Below are 20,215 nucleotides of genomic sequence, written 5' to 3'. Positions count from 1 at the left end.
ACTTTATGTTGGTAAAATTAGAGGTTGATTTTTCTATAAGTCGTCATAAACTAAAAAAAAACAGTTCAAACATGCCTTGTTAACTTTTTTATTTGTAAGTTATCAGATGATTATATTATGATTATTATTATTTTTTTTACATTTTTGAAAGTGTCATAACCAGCTAAAGTTGATGAATTTCTAATGCTAAATATGGAAAATCACACACATTGCTTGATTACGGTAATTTTCGCACTATAAGGCGCACCTGACGATAAGCCGCCACCCACCAAATTTGACACGAAAACGATATTTGTTTAAAGATAAGCCGCAGATGTCCTCACTGTATATAGGATGTTTACACCAAAAGATAAAACTGGTAACACTTTACTCGACAGTGGTGTTATACGACCAAATGAACCACCATGAAGCTTTGTAGCCAATTGGATCAAAACTTCCTGGTGGTTTATTTGGTCTTATGACAAACTGTCATAAGACCGAAGCTGTCATAAGACCGAAGCTGCAAAGCTTCATGGTGGTTCATTTGGTTTTATGACAGTCTGTCATAAGACTAAATGAACCACCATGAAGCTTTGATCCAATTTGCTTATGACAGTCTGTCATGAGACCAAATGAACCACCATGAAGCTTTGCAGCCAGTTGGATCAAAGCTTCATGGTGAAGCTTTGCAGCCAATTGGATCAAAGCTTCATGGTGGTTCATTTGGTCTAAGGTCATAAGAGTGTCATGTCATAATGCAAAGCTGCAAAGCTTCATGGTGGTTCATTTGGTCTAATGTCATAAGACCAAATGAACCACCATGAAGCTTTATGACAGACTGTGATAAGACCAAATGAACGACCATGACGCTTTTCAGCTTTGCATTATGACATGACAGAAGACCAAATGAACCACTACGAAGCTTTGATCCAATTGGCTTATGACAGTCTGTCATAAGACCAAATGAACCACCATGAAGCTTTGCATTATGAGATGACAGTCTTATGACTGTCATAAGACCAAATGAACCACCATGAAGCTTTGCAGCCAATTGGATCAAAGCTTCATGGTGGTTCATTTTGTCTTATGACAGTCATAAGACTCATGTCATTATCCAAAACTGCAAAGCGTCATGGTGGTTCATTTGGTCTTATCATAGTCTGTCATAAGTTAATTGACAGACTATGATTTGGTCTTATCGTAGTCTGTCATAAGACAAATGAACCACCATGAAGCGTTGCAGCTTTGGATTGACATGAGTTTTATGACTGCCATAAGACCAAATGAAGCACCATGAAGCTTTGCAGCCAATTGGATCAACGCTTCATGTTGGTTCATTTGGTCTTATCACAGTCTGTCATAAGACCAAATGAACCACCATGAAGTTTTGCAGCTTTGGATTATAACATGAGTCTTATGACAGACTGTCATAAGACCAAATGAACCACCATGAAGCTTTTCAGCTTTGCATTATGACACGAGTCTTATGACTGTCATAAGACCAAATGCACCACCATGAAGCTCTGCAGCCAATTGGATCAAAGCTTCATGGTGGTTCATTTGGTCAGACCAAATGAACCACCATGAAACTTTGCAGCTTTGCATTATGACATGACACTCTTATGACCGTCATAAGACCAAATGAACCACCATGAAGCTTTGAACCAATTGGCTGCAAAGCTTCAAGGAACTTCATTTGGCCATCACTGCTCCCTTGAAGGAGACAGTCAACCTTTACTGCCACCTGTTAGTCAACCTTTACTGCCACCTGTTGTCAACACTGTTGTCGTCCAGCATGCCTCCTAGCATGCATTGCGGCAATACAGATGTTAATAACAATTAAAATTCATGTTCTGTGCTAATTATTTAGTCAGTCACTGTTCCATTTGTTTCATTATAGTAATGGTATTTATTCCTTAAATGACTCTTCAGTTGACTGTCTTTTGACGTTTTGACTGAAAAGTTACCACGTGTTGCTTTAAATTCAAATTATTGGATTTAAGACATTTTAAGACTTTTTTTAAGGACCCCCCGGATACCCTGATGGATGTAAAAAATCCGAGCTGGACATAATGGAGTTCATAACATAATTTGACACGTAATGACATCTGTCACAAGCATTGATTCATGACCATGACAGTGTCATGTCATAATTATGACAGTCTTATGACACCACTGTCAAATCAAGCGTTACCTATTAATACAAATCAATCAACAAATAAGCCGCACAAGACTATAATTCGCAGGATTCAAGATAAGGGAAAAAAGTAGCAGTTTATAGTCTGAAAATTATGGTATTCGACCACTTTGCTCAACATCTCCATGTTTTCCCATTTTGGGCTGCAGCTCTACCAGGCGGGCATGATGCGCTCACTTCTGCAAAACTCCCTCAACGTCTTCCGCGCCATCAGCGGGACCTCGGCCGACCTCTGCTGACGCTCGTAATCAAACAGGAATCAGGAAACTGTTTCAGGTGCAATGAAGAATGTAATCGAGCAAGTCAAAACACGCTCAGATGTACTGTTTTTGTTTTTGATTGATTTGCCTCGCAAACGCATGTTCAGCTCTATGCGGGACACCATTTTGTTTTACCCTGACAGATGTGCACCGCCGTTAAACACGGACAGGACGTTTGCGTCTTCGGGCTTGTAATGTAAACAAGCGGGTCGTGTTGAAAGAGTATCGAGTTGCTTCCAATGTCAACAAGGATTCATGCAAATTCCTCTTTAGCAGCGGAGTGGCTTGCAGTTCACACTATTCTTAGAAAGTATTTCACAAGTGCTACACTGAATATTCACCAAGCAATTGTACATAATTTGATCAACAATGTGTATTTTATTCTGCGTTCATGCTTGTATGTACTGGAAATATTTATATTTATCACATGTTGGACTTATGGGAGCAAATTTGTGTTTGTTGACTTTTTTTTTTTAAGTATTGCTTTACTGTTTACAGAGTCAAATGTAATTCCTTGTACAGCTTCCATCCCTATAAAAGAGACAAACAAAAGCATTGCTTTCTTTTTTGGATGAGTTGAAACGTGAGTCACGCAAATAAGAGAGACTGCGAGAACCAAAAGTGGTATTTGCTATGTGGCAAAATTGATTTGGCCATGTGGCAAAATGGATTTTGCCATGTGGCATTTTTTTACAAAGTTTTTTGGGCAAAAAAATGCCACATGGCCAGAAAAAATGCCACAAACAAAAATCCATTTTGGCCACATGCCCCCCCCCCCCCCCCCCAAAAAAAAATGCCACAAACCTACAGTAAATCCATTTGGACACATACCAAAAAAATGCCTAATGGCAAAATCAATTTTGCCACATGGCAAAAAAAATGCCAGATGGCAAAATCCATTTTGCCACATAGCAAAATCCATTTTTCCACATGACAAAAAAAATGCCACATGCCAAAATCAATTTTGCCACATGGCACAAAAAATGCCACATGCCAAAATCCATTTTGCCAATTGGCAAAAAAATGACACAAGCCAAAATGCATTTTGACACATGCCAAAAAAATGCCACATGCCAATAAAATGCCACATGCCAAAATCCATTTTGCAACATGGCAAAAGAAAATGACACATGCCAAAATTCATTTTGCCAGATGGCAAAAAATGCCACATGGCAAAATGCAATTTTGCAATTTGTCAAAATCCATTTCACCACATGGCAAAAAAAATCACCCATGCAAAAATCCATTTTGCAACATGGCATAAAATGCAACCTAGCAAAAACCATTTTGCCACATAGCAAAATCCATTTTAAAAATCCCTCTTGCCAAAATCCATTTTGACACATGGCAAAATCCATTTTGCCACATGGCAAAATCCATTTTGCCAGTTAGCAAAAAAAAAAAAAAAAAAAACATGCCAAGAAAATGCCACATGTCAAAAACAATGCCACATGCCAAAATCTATTTTGACACATGACAATAAATGCCACATGGCAAAATCAATTTTTCCACATGGCAAAAGAAAATGCCACATCCCAAAATCCATTTTACGACATGGGAAAAATGCCGCACAGCAAAATCCATTTTGCCATATGGCAAAAAATGCAACATACATGGCAAAAAAATGCCACATAGCAAATCCATTTTGCCACATGGCAAAAAATGTCACATGGTAAAATCAATTTTGCCACATGGCACAAGAAAATGACACAATTTTGCCACATGGCAAAATCCATTTCGCCACATGGCAAAAAAAAAAAAAGACACATGCCTAAAACAATTTTCCCACATGGCAAAAAAATGCAACATAGCAAAAACCATTTTGCCACATAGCAAAATCCATTTAAAAAATGCCTCTTGCCGAAATCCATTTGCCACGTGGCAAAATCCATTTTGACACATTGCAAAAAGAATGACACATGGCATAATCCATTTTGCCACATGGCAAAAGAAAAGGCCACATGGTAAAATCCATTTTGACACATGCCAAAAATCATATTGACACATGGCAAATAAGTTCCACATGGCAAAAAAAAAGCCACATGGCAAATACCATTTTTCGTTCTTGGCCCTGCTGTTGAATGTAGTGTAAGCACTCTTAACAGGCTGAACTGGTTAACTCTCTCTGACTAATAACTAAAGGGCGGGTACTATATTGCGCCTTTACAAGGGAGTGTGTATGTTGTACGCTTGTATGTTGGGAAACCGAGGGCTGGATGATTCCGCCCACTCTCCACCCACAATCCTCATTTCCCGGCACACAGAGCAAGGTAGCGCAGTGTCCAACAGTACACGCTTGGTATTTCCCTTTCCTGTGGTGTTTTCCTTTTAGTTTTTGTCACACTGCGCAATTTCAAAGTTGGCAACGTCGAGAGGAGAGAATGCTTTTAATTTGGTCCTTTTTCCTCAACGCTCTTATGCCATCGATGCTCCACGGGGAAGCAGGTAAGAAATATGTAAGCCTGTTCTAATTAGGATGGATCTTGTTTTTCATCATTTAGAAGTTTTCTGACATCCCTTAGCAAAAAAAATAGTATATGTACTTTTAATGTGCTAAAAAGTATACTAATTTAATACTTTCTGGGAGTAAACTGGAACTTTTTGAGGTTATTAAAGTTCATTTGAAGTTTGCAAAAGTACACTACAAGTACATTCATCCATATATGTAAATATCCTTTCGGAAAAAAGTCATGAAATAGTAAAAAGTGCATTCAAAGTGTCTATAACTGAGGACCAAAGTCCTTCCTTTAACCTTTGGAATCAAATACAGTACGTAGTACAGTACAGTGCAGAAACATAAAAGTAAATAGAAACTATTTTTAATAAGTCAAATGTTTTCCTGTTTATATGCACACTGCTGGCCAAAAGTATCGGCACGCCTGCAATTCTGTCAGATAATGCTCAATTTCTTCCAGAAAATGATTGCAATTACAAATGCTTAGGTAGTAATATCAGCATGTATTTGCTTGCAATGAAAAACACAAAAGAGATTTTAAAAAAAAAATTTTTTTTTAATCATTATAATTTAACACAAAACTTCCAAAATGGGCCGGACAAACGTATTGGCACCCATTCAAAAATCATGTGATGCTACATGCTTCTCTAATTTGTATAATTAACAGCACCTGTGGCACATAACAGGTGGTGGTACTAACTAGGGCTGTCAAACGATTAAAATTTTTAATTGAGCTAATCACAACTTAAAACACACAATCGCAATTCAAACTATCTCTAAAATATGCCATATTTTTCTGTAAATTATTGTTAGAATGGAAAGATAAGACACAAGACGGACATAAACATTCAACATACTGTACATAAGTACTGTATTTGTTTATTATAACAACAAATCCACAAGATGGCATTAACATTATTAACATTATTTCTGTTAAAGGGATCCACGGATAGAAAGAGTTGTAGTTCTTAAAAGATAAATTTGAGTACAAGTTGTATATGTTATATATATGTATATATATATATAAATATATATGTATATTTATTAGGGCTGTCAAACGATTACAATTTTTAATTGCGTTAATTACAGCTTAAAAATTAATCGCAATTCAAACCATCCATAAAATATGCCATATTTTTCTGTAAATTATTGTTGGAATGGAAGGATAAGACATAAGATGGATATATACATTCAACATACGGTACATAAGGACTGTATTTGTTTATCATAACAATAAATCAAGACGGCATTAACATTATTAACATTCTGCTAAAGCGATCCATGGATAGAAAGACTTGTAGTTCTTAAAAGATAAATGTCAGTATAAGTTATAGAAATTTTATATTAAAAACCCTCTTCATGTTTTCGTTTTAATAAAATTTGTAAAATTTTCAATCAAAAAATAAACTAGTAGCCCGCCATTGTTGATGTCAATAATTACATACACAATTCTCATGGCTGCTGAAGCCTATAAAATCAGTCACACCCAAGTGCCAGCAGAGGGCGGCAAAACTCCATAAAACACAATTAACAAGTGTGCATTTCACTGTACTGTCATTTAGTCTGAGCCTGGGCATGTGTGTTAATTGCGTCAAATATTTAACGCGATTAATTTTAAAAAATTAATTACCGCCCGTTTACGCGATAATTTTGACAGCCCTAATATACAGTGCCTTGCAAAAGTATTCGGCCCCCTTGAATCTTGCAACCTTTCGCCACATTTCAGGCTTCAAACATAAAGATATGAAATTTATTTTTTTTGTCAAGAATCAACAACAAGTGGGACACAATCGTGAAGTGGAACAACATTTATTGGATAATTTAAACTTTTTTAACAAATAAAGAACTGAAAAGTGGGGCATGCAATATTATTCGGCCCCTTTACTTTCAGTGCAGCAAACTCACTCCAGACGTTCAGTGAGGATCTCTGAATGATCCAATGTTGTCCTAAATGACCGATGATGATAAATAGAATCCCCCTGTGTGTAATCAAGTCTCCGTATAAATGCACCTGCTCTGTGATAGTCTCAGGGTTCTGTTTAAAGTGCAGAGAGCGTTAATGAAAACCAAGGAACACACCAGCCAGGTCCGAGATACTGTTGTGGAGAAGTTTAAAGCCGGATTTGGATACAAAAAGATTTCCCAAGCTTTAAATATCTCAAGGAGCACTGTGCAAGCCATCATATTGAAATGGAAGGAGCATCAGACCACTGCAAATCTACCAAGACCTGGCCGTCCTTCCAAACTTTCTTCTCAAACAAGGAGAAAACTGATCAGCGATGGAGCCAAGAGGCCCATGATCACTCTGGATGAACTGCAGCTCTACAGCTGAGGTGGGAGAGTCTGTCCATAGGACAACAATCAGTCGTACACTGCACAAATCTGGCCTTTATGGAAGAGTGGCAAGAAGAAAGCCATTTCTCAAAGATATCCATAAAAAGTCTCGTTTAAAGTTTGCCACAAGCCACCTGGGAGACACACCAAACATGTGGAAGAAGGTGCTCTGGTCAGATGAAACCAAAATTGAACTTTTTGGCCACAATGCAAAACGATATGTTTGGCGTAAAAGCAACGCAGCTCATCACCCTGAACACACCATCCCCACTGTCAAACATGGTGGTGGCAGCATCATGGTTTGGGCCTGCTTTTCTTCAGCAGGGACAGGGAAGATGGTTAAAATTGACGGGAAGATGGATACAGCCAAATACAGGAACATTCTGGAAGAAAACCTGTTGGTATCTGCACAAGACCTGAGACTGGGACGGAGATTTATCTTCCAACAGGACAATGATCCAAAACATAAAGCCAAATCTACAATGGAATGGTTCAAAAATAAACGTATCCAGGTGTTAGAATGGCCAAGTCAAAGTCCAGACCTGAATCCAATGGAGAATCTGTGGAAAGAGCTGAAGACTGCTGTTCACACTCTCCATCCAACCTCACTGAGCTCGAGCTGTTTTGCAGGGAAGAATGGGCAAGAATGCCAGTCTCTCGATGTGCAAAACTGATAGAAACATACCCCAAGCGACTTGCAGCTGTAATTGGAGCAAAAGGTGGCGCTACAAAGTATTAACGCAAGGGGGCCGAATAATATTGCACGCCCCACTTTTCAGTTTTTTATTTGTTAAAAAAGTTTCAATTATCCAATAAATTTTGTTCCACTTCACGATTGTGTCCCACTTGTTGTTGATTCTTGACAAAAAATTAAAATGTTATATCTTTATGTTTGAAGCCTGAAATGTGGCGAAAGGTTGCAAGGTTCAAGGGGGCCAAATACTTTTGCAAGGCACTGTATATATATATATATATATATATATATAAGTCAATTACATGCAATGACATTTTTCGGCTAACGGGGACCTGGCCCCCCCTTAAAATCCGCTTATGGTGCCAACCCTTTTTTTATTTTACAAAAAACCCAGTTTTTTATAAAATAATAATGTTTTTTTTTTTTTTTTATTTCATTGTAAGCAAAATAAATGAAGATATTACTACCAAAGCATTTGTAATTGCAATCATTTTCTGGGAGAAATTGAACATTATCGGACAGAATTGCAGGGGTGCCAATACTTTTGGCCAGCACTGTATAAGGGTTAACTCCAGTGTGTCTAGCGGTGGTAAAACATGTGTTTTTCTCTCTCCCTGGCAACTGTCTGTGTTGAGAAAGAGTTTGTCCTCCTTGCAGCACTTAACTGGTTCCTGTTTTTTTTTTTTTTTTTTTTTTTTTTTTACAGTATGTCCTTGCTCAAAAGCTCGTCTTCCTCCGCCGACGAACCTGTCACATGAGTGGCTTGATTCGTTTAGGGTAAAGGTGGTCTGGATGAAGCCCAGCAAGTTGCCGAAGCACTGTAAAGTAATGTACAGTGATGAGAAGGGAGAAAAAACAGAGCATACAAGCCATACAAGGAAACTTCTGAAGTCTGATGCCGGATCATCTGGCTTGAACTTTACCGTCCGAACTATCGGCAGCTGTGAAGAGCAGGGTGATGCCGCTTCAGTTGTCCTAAATACGCCTAAGCCTCGAGGTACAAACCGTCGATCTGAGGATAATTGCCTTTTTGTTTGCTACAAATCTGAAAAAAATATCCATCCTTTATTTGGTGTTGGATGCCCTTTAGTCATGACTTGTTTTCTGAACTTGACAGCCGTGCTGGCAAGAGACTTCAAATGTGTATTTCGTGTGGATAATATGAATTGCTCCTGGATCCCGATCCGTCCCTCTGATAACTTGAATGTATCTTTCAGGTAAGGGAAAAAAAAAAGCACAATAATATTTTTATAGACTTCATAATGGTATTGATGGGGATTTAAGCATTTATTCACAAGAATTTTCACTGGAAAAGCTCTGTTTGCATATGGTGGCCGCAAGCTACATTCACTAACAGACTAGTATTGTACTTCGACATATTTACGTCAAATAAATACTAACTGCACTTTTTTTTTTTTTTTTTTTTTTTTTTCGCTTTTAAACAAGAATCGAGACTTTTTTACATCCATATCTACAAAGAATTTGGGGATTTAAGCATTTATTCACAAGAATTTTCACTGTAAAAGCTCTGTTTACATAAGGCGTCCGCTAGCTACATTGATTAAGACTAGCATTGGACTTCGACATATTTACGTAAAATAAATGCTACCCGCACGTTTTTTTTTTTTTTTTTTTGCTTTTAACCAAGAATCGAGACTGTTTTACAACCATATCGATAAAGAATTCAGGGATTTAAGCATTTTTTTCACAAGAATTGTCACTGGAAAAGCTCGGTTTGCGTAAGGTGGTCGCTAGCTACATTGACTAAAAGACTAGCATTGTACTTTGACGTATTTACGTAAAATAAATGCTAACTGCACTTTTTTTTTGCTTTTAACCAAGATTCGAGACTGTTTTACAGCCATATCTAGAAAGAATTCAGGTATTTAAGCATTTATTCACAAGAATTTTCACCGGAAAAGCTCGGTTTGCATAAGGCGGCCGCTAGCTACATTTACGAACAGACTAGCATTGTACTTCGACATATTTATGTAAAATAAATGCTAACTGCACGATTGTTTTTTTTTTTTTTTTTTTTTTGCTTTAAACTAAAAATCGAAGCTGTTTTACGCCCATATCTATAAAGAATTCATTTGCATTTGCTGTATGATAAGGCGGCTGTTAGCTACATTCACTTACAGACTAGCATTGTACTTCGACATATTTATGTAAAATAAATGTTAACTACACGTTTTTTTTGCTTTTAACCAAGAATCAAGACTGTTTTATATCCATATCTATAAAGAATTTGGGGATTTAAGCATTTATTTACATGAATTTTCACCGTAAAAGCTCTGTTTACATAAGGCGTCCGCTAGCTACATTGACTAAGACTAGCAATGGACTTGGACATATTTACGGAAAATAAATGCTAACTGCACTTTTTTTTTTTTTTTTGCTTTTAACCAAGCATCGAGACTGTTTTACGTTTATATCTGTAAAGAATTCAGGGATTTAAGGATTTATTCACAATAATTTTTTTTACCGGAAAAGCTATGTTTACATAAGGCGGCCGCTAGTTACATTTACTAACAGGCTAGCATTGTGCTTCGACATATTTAAGTAAAATAAATGCGAACTTTGGTTTTTTTGTTTAGCTTTTAACCAAAAATCGTAGCTGTTTTACGTTTATATCTCTAAGGAATTCAGGGATTTAAGCATTTTTTTCACAAGAATTTTCACTGGAAAAGCTCGGTTTGCGTAAGGCAGCCGCTAGCTACGTTCACTAAGAGACTAGCATTGTACTTCGACATATTTATGTAAAATAAATGCTAACTGCTCATTTTTTTTTGCTTATAACCAAGATTCAAGACTTTTTTTTACGTCCATATATCTAAAGAATTCAGGTATTTAAACATTTATTCGCAAGAATTTTCAACGGAAAAAGCTTATTGTCTGTGATTCCACTCGGTCAGCTTTGACGGCCTCGCCAACAATGCAAGCCCCCTATTTATCGGCCCCGTGTCCCGTCAAGACATCATGAAGTCTATGGGTGTTGTGTTCGAGGACACCTCAACATTGCTGATTTGGTCAAACACAGGATTTGCAGCGAATCTGAAGATAAACAGTGCGAGCTGATTTATCGGGACGGGATCCGAAACGGCTGCATCCTGGGCGCCAAATTCGTCCGCGAAGACGTCTGCGTACTCTTGAGGAGCGACACTTCCGATAGCACCTTCAGGCCGCAGCTCTGTGAGTTCTGCATTCATTTTGCTCGCGTCTATCGTGGAAATGTCCTGAACTTGTGCGCTGCTTTTCCCCAGTGTTAGACCCGCCGAAACTCAACGTGACTGTGACAGGCGACATGTTCATCCTGAGCTGGACGTCCCCAGAGTTGGGGAAGAATTGCGGTTTGAAGTACGAGTTGTGCTACTACCGATGCGGAGGAGAAAAGGCACTTTTGACACGCAGAAAAATCTCTTAATCGATGTCATTGAATTCATTAATTTTATGAATGGCGTTTTCCAGGATTGCAACGAATACATGAAAAGGGAAACGTCGATCCCGTATGATACAAAGTGCCATTACGATTTCCAAGTCCGGGTCAAAGGTCTCGAATACTGCAAACACCTTGAAAGTGACTTCAGTCCACTTGTGTCTCACGGTAAGGAAACATCATTGGTTAAAAAAATTCCATATTTTAACCTCGGACAGATAATGTATAGAGTTCGTGAAGTAAGCTGGTATGAAAAAAGTATTTGAACCTTTTGGAATTCCTCACATTTCTGCAAAAAAATCACCATCAAATTTGATGTCAAAATCACATAGATGAAAAAACTGTGTCTGCTTTAGCTGAAACCACCCAAACATTTATAGGTTTTCATATTTTAATGAGGATAGTATGCAAACAATGACAGAAAAGGGGGAAAATAAGAAAGTGAATTATCACATTTAATATTCTGTGACCCCCTTTGGCAGCAGTAACTTCAACCAGACGCTTCCTGTAGCTGCAGATCAGTCTGGCACGTCAATCAGGACTAATCTTGGCCCATTCTTCTCTACAAAACTGCTGTGGTTCAGTCAGATTCCTGGGATGTCTGGCATGAATCGCTGTCTTTAGGTCATGTCACAGCATCCCAATGGGGTTCAAGTCTGGACTTTGACTTGGCCACATCAGAACGTGTATTTTATTCATCTGAAACCATTCTGAAGTTGATTTACTTCTGTGTTTTGGATCATTGTCGTGTTGCAACGTCCATTCTCTCTTTAGCTTCAACTGTTTTCCTGCAAAACATCCCGATAACCTTTTGAATTCATTCTTCCATTAATGATTGCAAGTTGTCCAGGCCCTGAGGCAGGAAAACAGCCCCAAATCATGATGCTCCCTCCACCCTGCTTCACATTAGGGATGAGGTGTTGATGTTGATGAGCTGTTCCATATTTCCTCCACTCATGACATTGTGTGTTACTCCCAAACAATTCAACTTTGGTTTCATCAGTCCACAAAATATTTTGCCAAAACTTCTGTGGAGTGTCGAAGTGCCTTTTTGCAAACATTAAACGAGCAACAATGTTTTTTTTTAGACAGCAGTGGCTTCCTCCATATAGTCCTCCCATGAACACTTTAGTTTTACATAGAGTTGATGTGTGCACAGAGATATTGAACTGTGCCAGTGATTTCTGTAAGTCTTTAGCAGACACTCGAGGGTTCTTTTTTACCTCTTTGAGTATTCTGCGCTGAACCTTTGACGTCCTTTCCTAGCTTTATACAAATCAGTAATCCTTGATCGCAGGTCGTCAGACATCTCTTTTGACCGAGCCATGATGCACATCAGACAATGCTTCTCATCAAGACAATTCTTACCAGGTGTGTGTTTTATAGTAGGCAGGGCAGCTTTAAACCACTCATCAGTGATTGGACACACATTTAACTTAAATTGTTTGGTAAAAATTGGTTTCTATTGCTCTTTAAGTCTCCTAAGGCAGAGGGTTCACGGACTTATTTTTCCCTTTTCTGTCATTGTTTGCGTACTATCCTCATTAAAATATAAAAACCTATAAATGGGTGGGTGGTTTTAGTTAAAGCAGACACTGTTTCTTCATCTGTGTGATTTTGACAAAGATCAAATCACATTTGATAGTGATTTTATGCAGAAATGTGAGAAATTTCAAAAGGTTCAGACACTTTTCCATACCATTCTATTGTGGTTAGGCATGTGCCGGAATGATATACTGACGCCAGGATAACCTTCAGCCAAACTATCATGTTTTCACGGTATTGCAATTACAGCTCGAAAATGTGTTACTTTGAGATATCTGGGCTTAAAAAAAAGTTTTTTTTCCCATTGAACAGGATTTTTATTTTTTGAAACATATGAGCAAATTGGAACATAAGTAAGGTAAAAGGTCATGTTAAGGTAAATACGTAAAAAAAAAAACAAAATATTCGAAATGCAGTCCTTTAAGTGAGCCTAAACCAGGGGTCAGCAACCCGCGGCTCTGGAGCCACATTCGGCCCTCTGAACATTCTGATGCAGCTTAGTTTTATATTAAATGAATGAATATTTGATTAAAAAATTATTTTCGGGCTTGTGATATTTAAAAAAGAAGTTTTAACTTTCCTTTAATAGGCAGATCAAGTCAGGGTCAATTTAAATGAATAAATATTGGATTAAAAAATTATTTTCGGGCTTGTGATATTTAAAAAAGAAGTTTTAACTTTCCTTTAATAGGCAGATCAAGTCAGGGTCAATTTACCAACTATGTAAAGTCACGGGAAGCGGTACCAGGGCCGGCCCAGGCCATTTGGGGGCCCGAAGCAAAATAATGCAAAGGTGCCCATATTTTTGGCCCACCATTTCGTTACAGTGTACTGTGAAACCCATACATGCAATCCAACCCATACGTCCATATTTTGTATATTAATCAGATTTTGTTGCACTGCATACTTCAAATTTCGAAGAAGAACTTCAAAGAAGTTAAGGAATATTTTATTTATTTTTTTCAAGCTTGTAATCAAGTATCAAAACTCACAAAAGTCAAATAAAGCAAACTGTAGTAAACAAAATAGAATATAAATTAAAAAATTGCCAAATTGGGGGCCCCCTAGCGGTCAGGGGCCCTAAGCAGCTGCATAGTCTGCGTATAGGATGGGCCGGCCCTGAGCGGTAACCACAAGTCTTTGCTCTATTCACATGCGGAAAGACTTTATGAAATACCAAATGGTTAAAGGAGGCTAAAATCTTTTGTTATGTCAAATATTTACCAAAAAATATACATAAATACATACACACACATACACAATCGACCTTACGCAATCACTTCATAAGTCAATATGTGCTTTAGGGCTGCAGCTATTGATTATTTTAGTCGTCGATTAATCGATAAACTAGTAAGTTCTAATAATGGAGTAATCGGATAAGGAACATAAAAAATTAAAATACTTGAGCTGAGTCTCAAAATGTATAAAAAATAAACAAATGCGGATCTATGTACAGCAATTAGCTAACTCACATAGCAAAAGTCCGCTAGCTTGAATGCTATAAAATGCTAACGTTTTTTGTTTTTTTTACAATGCTCCTAACAAATGGTTCAGACTAGGGCTGCAGCTATCGAATATGTTAGTAGTCGATTAATCGATGGACTAGTTAGTTCGAATAATCGAGAAATTGGATAAGGAACATGAAAAATTAAAATGCCTGAGCTGAACCTCAAACGGTATATATATATATATATTTTTTTTTTAAATGAGGATCTATGTACAACAAAAGAACAATTGGCTAACTTAAGTCTGCTAGCTTAAATGTTACAAAATGCTAAAGTTGTTTTTTGCAATGCTCTTAACAAATGGTTCAGACACATATTCCCACAAAAAACGGCTAAATATACCAAACTAATTAATGAATGCATTAAAAAAAATTAGCTCTAACAAAACTTAGCTCACGTAGGTCTTAACAGGGAGCAGTTGGATTCAGCCATATGAAAAGAGGCAGACCATAGGGCAGTGTATCTACCCTAATCAATAAAACGAAATGCAAAAACTTTCAAAATAAACCATCACCAATTCAATTAAACGAATACTCAAAGCAACAAAATTTGATTGGAATATTTTTTTCTAATCAATTACTCGAGTTAATCGATTAATCGTTGCAGCACTAGTTCATACACATATTCCCACAATAAAATGGCTAAACATACCTATAAACTAACATTACATCAGCTCAAACAAAAATGTAGCTTATGTTGGTCTTAACAGGGAGCAGCTGAATTCAACCAACTGAAATGAGGTTTAGAGGGCAGTGTATCCACCCAAATCAATAAAACTAAATGCAAACACTTTCAAAACAAACCATGACAACGCCACTTTAACTAAACTAACACTCGAAGCAGAAAAATTCAATTCGAATATTTTTTTGTATTTGAATACTCGAGTTAATTTGATTAATCGTTGCAGCACTAATGTGCTTGCGGCTCACAGTGATGACTATTTTTGCCGAAACTGGGTCGAAATGACTCTTTGAGTGTTAAAGGTTGCCGACCTCTGGCCTAAAGCCACAGCTCAACATTATGACAATGAGAACAAAAATAATTGAATAATTTTCCATAACAAGCAAGTGCGTATGACTCGTATCATGTTTACATTATACACACACTCTCATTCTCAACTCAGACAGTTGCCAGAGATAGAAACACACAAGTTTTACCACTGCTAGACACACTAAACACGCTGGAGTTAACTCTCGTAGCTGGTGGGAAACGTTCACGACAGTGTTTACTAACCTTTTATTTTGTATAAATTAGGGCTGTCAAACGATTAAAATTTTGAATCGAGTTAATTACAACTTAAAAATTAATCAATCGTAATTAATCGCAATTCAAACCATCTATAAAATATGCCATATTTTTCTGTAAATTATTGTTGGAATGGAAAGACGGATATATACATTCAACATACTGTACATATGTACTGTTTTTGTTTATTAAGACAATAAATCAAGAAGATGGGATTAACATTATTAACATTTTCTCAAAGCGATCCATGGATAGAAAGACTTGTAGTTCTTAAAAGATAAATGTTAGGTTTTAAAATAAAATTTGTATAACTTGTACTATCTTAATGTTTTCGTTTTATTAAAATTTGTAAAAAAAATTTAAATAAAAAAATAAACTAGTAGCTCACCATTGTTGATGTCAATATTTACACCATGCTCATTCATTGTGCTGAAGCCCATAAAATCATTTGGACCCAAGCGCCAGCAGAGGGCGCCAAACACCAAAAAACAAGTGACAAGTGGACATTACACTGCTGACAATTTAATCTGTTTGAGCGGGGCATGTGCGTTAATTGCCTCAAATATTTTAACGTGATTAATTAAAAAAAATAATGACCGCCCGTTAACACGATAATTTTGATAGCCCTAGTATAAATGCGAAATCATATTAGAGGTGTTGGCTCCTCAGCAGCCAAACATGTTTTACATGTCGTTTGGTTTGTTAGCCGCAGCCGTCTGTAACTTTTCTGTAGCCGAAGTATTCCCATACCAGCGTTTTAGTTTTCTTTGATGGGGGGAAAAAGTTCAGGAGGTTCACCTTCTCCAGCCATCGTGTAGCACAACTGAGTCACTGACACTGAGCAACAACCGGTTGAGCCTTGAAGATTCAATCGAGGGATTTCTCCATGCATTTTTGGGACATAAAAAATAGCTACAACTGTCCTGACGGAAAATTTTTGCGGTTTTGAAACCTTGACGGTAATCGACACATGTCTCGTTAATGTGACACTGAACAGAGCAATGACGATTGTCTTTTCTGCCGAAGGAATCGACAAGTCTCCCAAATTACCACTGGCGGCGGTTGCCGTCGCTACTGCAGTGTTCCTGTCTCTCGTTGTCCTTTTGACCTGCTATTGCTTCAGGAGGTGTGCAAACACGCGTCCAAACACCTGTTTCCGTCACTTTATAGTTACGTTCAAAACCTGTCTTTGCAGGCACAGTGCTGATCTCTGCCCAAACATTCCTGATCCGTCAGGATTTATAAATAACATGATGACAGGTGTAACCACAGAAATTAAGGTAAGTCAAGATGAACTGCCATTATTGTTTGACTAAAGAGTTCACGTTTTTTTTTGTTTTTTTTTAAGTCATCCGCAAATATTTACACGCCCGTTCCTGAATGCGTACTACCCTGCAAAATTATGGGCGCTCACGAACTCATCGCCCGTTCTGAGCCGGCGAAGCTAAAGCCGCAAGCGGAGCTCACCTGTTAACTGCCAAGCAGGGCACAGAACGGTGCCGTTTGTCACTGTCCGCAGGACCGCGAGTGGACTTGTTGATGGAAGGGGGACTTCCATGGTAGGAGAAACGGTCCCCCCCCCCTCCAAAAAATAGCTGTTTGAAGAGTTTACATGTGGTGGACCTGCAGAGTTGTATTTGAATTCTGCATTTTCCTATATTGCACTTTGATGAATTCACTCTTGATTAGTTCAACTCAGGAATGTTTTTGCTGATATTTTCACGGCTGTTGTACATATTGTTACAAGTCTGCGCTGAGATACGAAGGCAAGGGCGTAGGTTTGCATAGGGACGTTAGGGACAAAACACGAGCAACTTTTCAGGACGCTCAAATTGTCCCCACCAACTTTTAGGCGACCTTATTTGCATTATACACAATATCATGATTTAAGTTATATAGGTCATTTAGATTGATTATTGAATTGTTATTATTATTTTTTGTTAAAAATTTTAACTATTTTGTCAAATCAAATGACCTGATTTGACCAGGACATGTCCCCGAAATGTCCCCAAATGAACTGATGTTACCAGGACATGTGCCCGAAATGTCCCCAAATGACCTGATATGACCACGACATGTCCCCAAAATGTCCCCAAATAACCTGATATGACCAGACCATGTCCGCCAAATGGCCTAATATGACCAGGACATGTCCACAAATGACCAGGACATGCCCCTGAAACGTCCCCAAATGACCTGATATGACCAGGACATGTCCCCAAATGACCTGATATGACCATGACATGTCCCCAAATGACCAGGACGTCCCTGAAATGTCCCCAAATGACCACGACATATCCCTGAAATGTCCCCAAATGACCTAACATGACCAGGACATGCCCCTGAAACGTCCCCAAATGACCTGATATGACCAGGACATGTCCCCAAATGACCTGATATGACCATGACATGTCCCCAAATGACCAGGATGTCCCTGAAATGTCCCCAAATGACCACGACATATCCCTGAAATGTCCCCAAATGACCTAACATGATCAGAACATGTCCCCGAAATGACCTTATATGACCACGACATGTACCCAAATGACCAGGACATGCCCCTGAAAAGTCCCCAAATTACCTGATATGACCAGGACATGTCCCCAAATGACCTGATATGACCAGGACATGTCCCCCAAATGTCCCGATATGACCAGGGCATGTCCCCCAAATGACCTGACATGACCAGAACATCTCCCCCAAATGACCTGATATGATCACGACATGTCCCCAAATGACCAGGACATGCCCCTGAAATGTCCCCAAATGACCTGATATGACCACGACATGTCCCCAAATGAACTGATATGACCAGGACATGTCGCCCAAATGTCCCGATATGGCCAAGACATGTCCCCAAATGACCAGGACATGTCCGTGAAATGTCCCCAAACGACCAGGACATGTCCCCGAAATGTCCCCAAATGACCTGATATAACCAGAACATGTCCCCCAAATGACCTGATATGACCACGGCATGCCCCCAAATGACCTGATATGACCAGGTCATGTCCCCCAAATGACCTGATATGTCCAGGACATGTCCCCAAATGACCTGATGTGACCAGGACATGTCCCCCAAATGTCCTCAAATGACCTGATATGACCAGGACACGTCCTCCAAATGACCTGATATGACCAGGACATGTCCCCCAAATGTCCCCAAATCAACAGGAAGTGACCTGATATGACCAGGCCATGTCCCCCAAATGACCTGATATGTCCAGGACATGTCCCCAAATGACCTGATATGACCAGGACATGTCCCCCAAATGTCCTCAAATGACCTGATATGACCAGGACACGTCCTCCAAATGACCTGATATGACCAGGACATGTCCCCCAAATGTCCCCAAATCAACAGGAAGTGACCTGATATGACCAGGACGTGTCCCCGAAATGTCCCCAAGTCAACAGGAAGTGATATATATATAATATATATATATAATAATTATTATTACAATTATAATTATAAATTAAACTTTTGATCATTATAATTATTATTATGATTAAATTGATTGAAGTGTCCTCCTGTATGTGTTTTCTACACACACAGAAATGTTTCTTTAATAATTTTTGAAAACAAAGGTTTGAATTGAACGGTCGAGGCTGAACCAATACACATAGAAGTTAGTAAAAGTAAATACAGATTTATTTTGCATTGATCATTAAAAATGTCCCGACCCCAGCAAAAAGTGTACATGCATGTCATGCCTTATCGTCCATACCTATGTTTAGACCTTGTACAAACGTAATGTGTTCCGTGAGTCTACTCACCCAATGGAAGCTGAACTTTCACCGCCAATGACATGTTTACTTGACAATTATGTTTTTCAAAGGGACGAAATGACAACACTAGTCAACAGTTGAGGGATTTTACACTCGACCAGAAAATGTATATTTAAAGTTTGCGCAGGGTATATGTTACTATAGCAGAGCTGTGTGCGTGTGATAAATGGGATACAGTAAATTATTTTGTTTGCTATAATAAAGACACCAAACAATATGACAGGCATGCTATGTGCTATGCAATACATATTGTTAAAGACATTATCCAATCAAAATGCATTCATAAATCATGTTATGAACTTATTTATGGAATGAAACTCTTTCGATGTTAGAGTTGTCACAACAGCAACAAAGATGATCAAAGTCACTGTACTGTTTGATATGTCAATAAAACTTTTTGTAGGTACCACTTTTGCCATCCTGCACATCTTGTCCACCAATATATATGCGGAACAGCCAACGCTCCAAAATAAACCACATTAATTTTAATATATATACCATACAGTATTGAGTTTTGGGTGGATTGAGTTTTGGGTGGATACACCGCCCTCTAGCGGCGTCAATGAATATGACATAACTCATCGAACATAGCTGGATCCAGCTGCTCCCTATTAAGACCGACATAAGGTAAGTTTTTGTTTGAGCTGACAACTTATGCATTCCTAATTTAGTTTATTTAGCCATTTTTCGTGGGAATATGTGTTTGACCAATTTGTTAAAAACAGTGTAAAATAATGTGAGCAATCCATAGCATTTAAGCTGGCAAACTTTTGCGA

General features: G+C 38.2%; 2 protein-coding genes across 4 annotated transcripts in view; both read left to right on the top strand.

Moving 5' to 3' along the window:
* dock11 (dedicator of cytokinesis 11) overlaps positions 1-3,214 on the top strand; it is a 60,326-nt gene extending 57,112 nt beyond the window's left edge. For both annotated transcript variants that reach the window (XM_057854360.1, XM_057854361.1), the window contains one exon: positions 2,326-3,214. In XM_057854360.1, the coding sequence (XP_057710343.1) occupies positions 2,326-2,415 (90 nt within the window). In that variant the 3' untranslated portion in view covers positions 2,416-3,214. The remainder of the gene's footprint in view (positions 1-2,325) is intronic.
* Positions 3,215-3,248: 34 nt separating this feature from the next.
* Positions 3,249-19,940, top strand: LOC130928130 (uncharacterized). 2 transcript variants are annotated; one of them, XM_057854355.1, is made up of 9 exons: positions 3,251-4,881; positions 8,626-8,916; positions 9,037-9,136; positions 10,960-11,111; positions 11,183-11,313; positions 11,388-11,523; positions 16,677-16,776; positions 16,846-16,930; positions 16,999-19,937. In XM_057854355.1, exons 1-9 carry the CDS (start codon positions 4,653-4,655, stop codon positions 17,122-17,124), a joined length of 1,350 nt encoding a protein of 449 aa, XP_057710338.1. In that variant the 5' UTR covers positions 3,251-4,652; the 3' UTR covers positions 17,125-19,937. The 2 variants fall into 2 exon arrangements, with proteins under 2 accessions (XP_057710339.1, XP_057710338.1); XM_057854356.1 differs by lacking the exon at positions 16,677-16,776 and having other exon boundaries at positions 3,249-4,881; positions 16,999-19,940.
* The last annotated feature ends 275 nt before the right edge of the window (positions 19,941-20,215 follow it).

This window comes from Corythoichthys intestinalis, chromosome 13 (genome assembly GCF_030265065.1).
Source record: "Corythoichthys intestinalis isolate RoL2023-P3 chromosome 13, ASM3026506v1, whole genome shotgun sequence".
NCBI classification, from domain to species: Eukaryota; Metazoa; Chordata; class Actinopteri; order Syngnathiformes; family Syngnathidae; genus Corythoichthys; species Corythoichthys intestinalis.
This window is presented reverse-complemented; position numbering and strand designations above follow the sequence as displayed.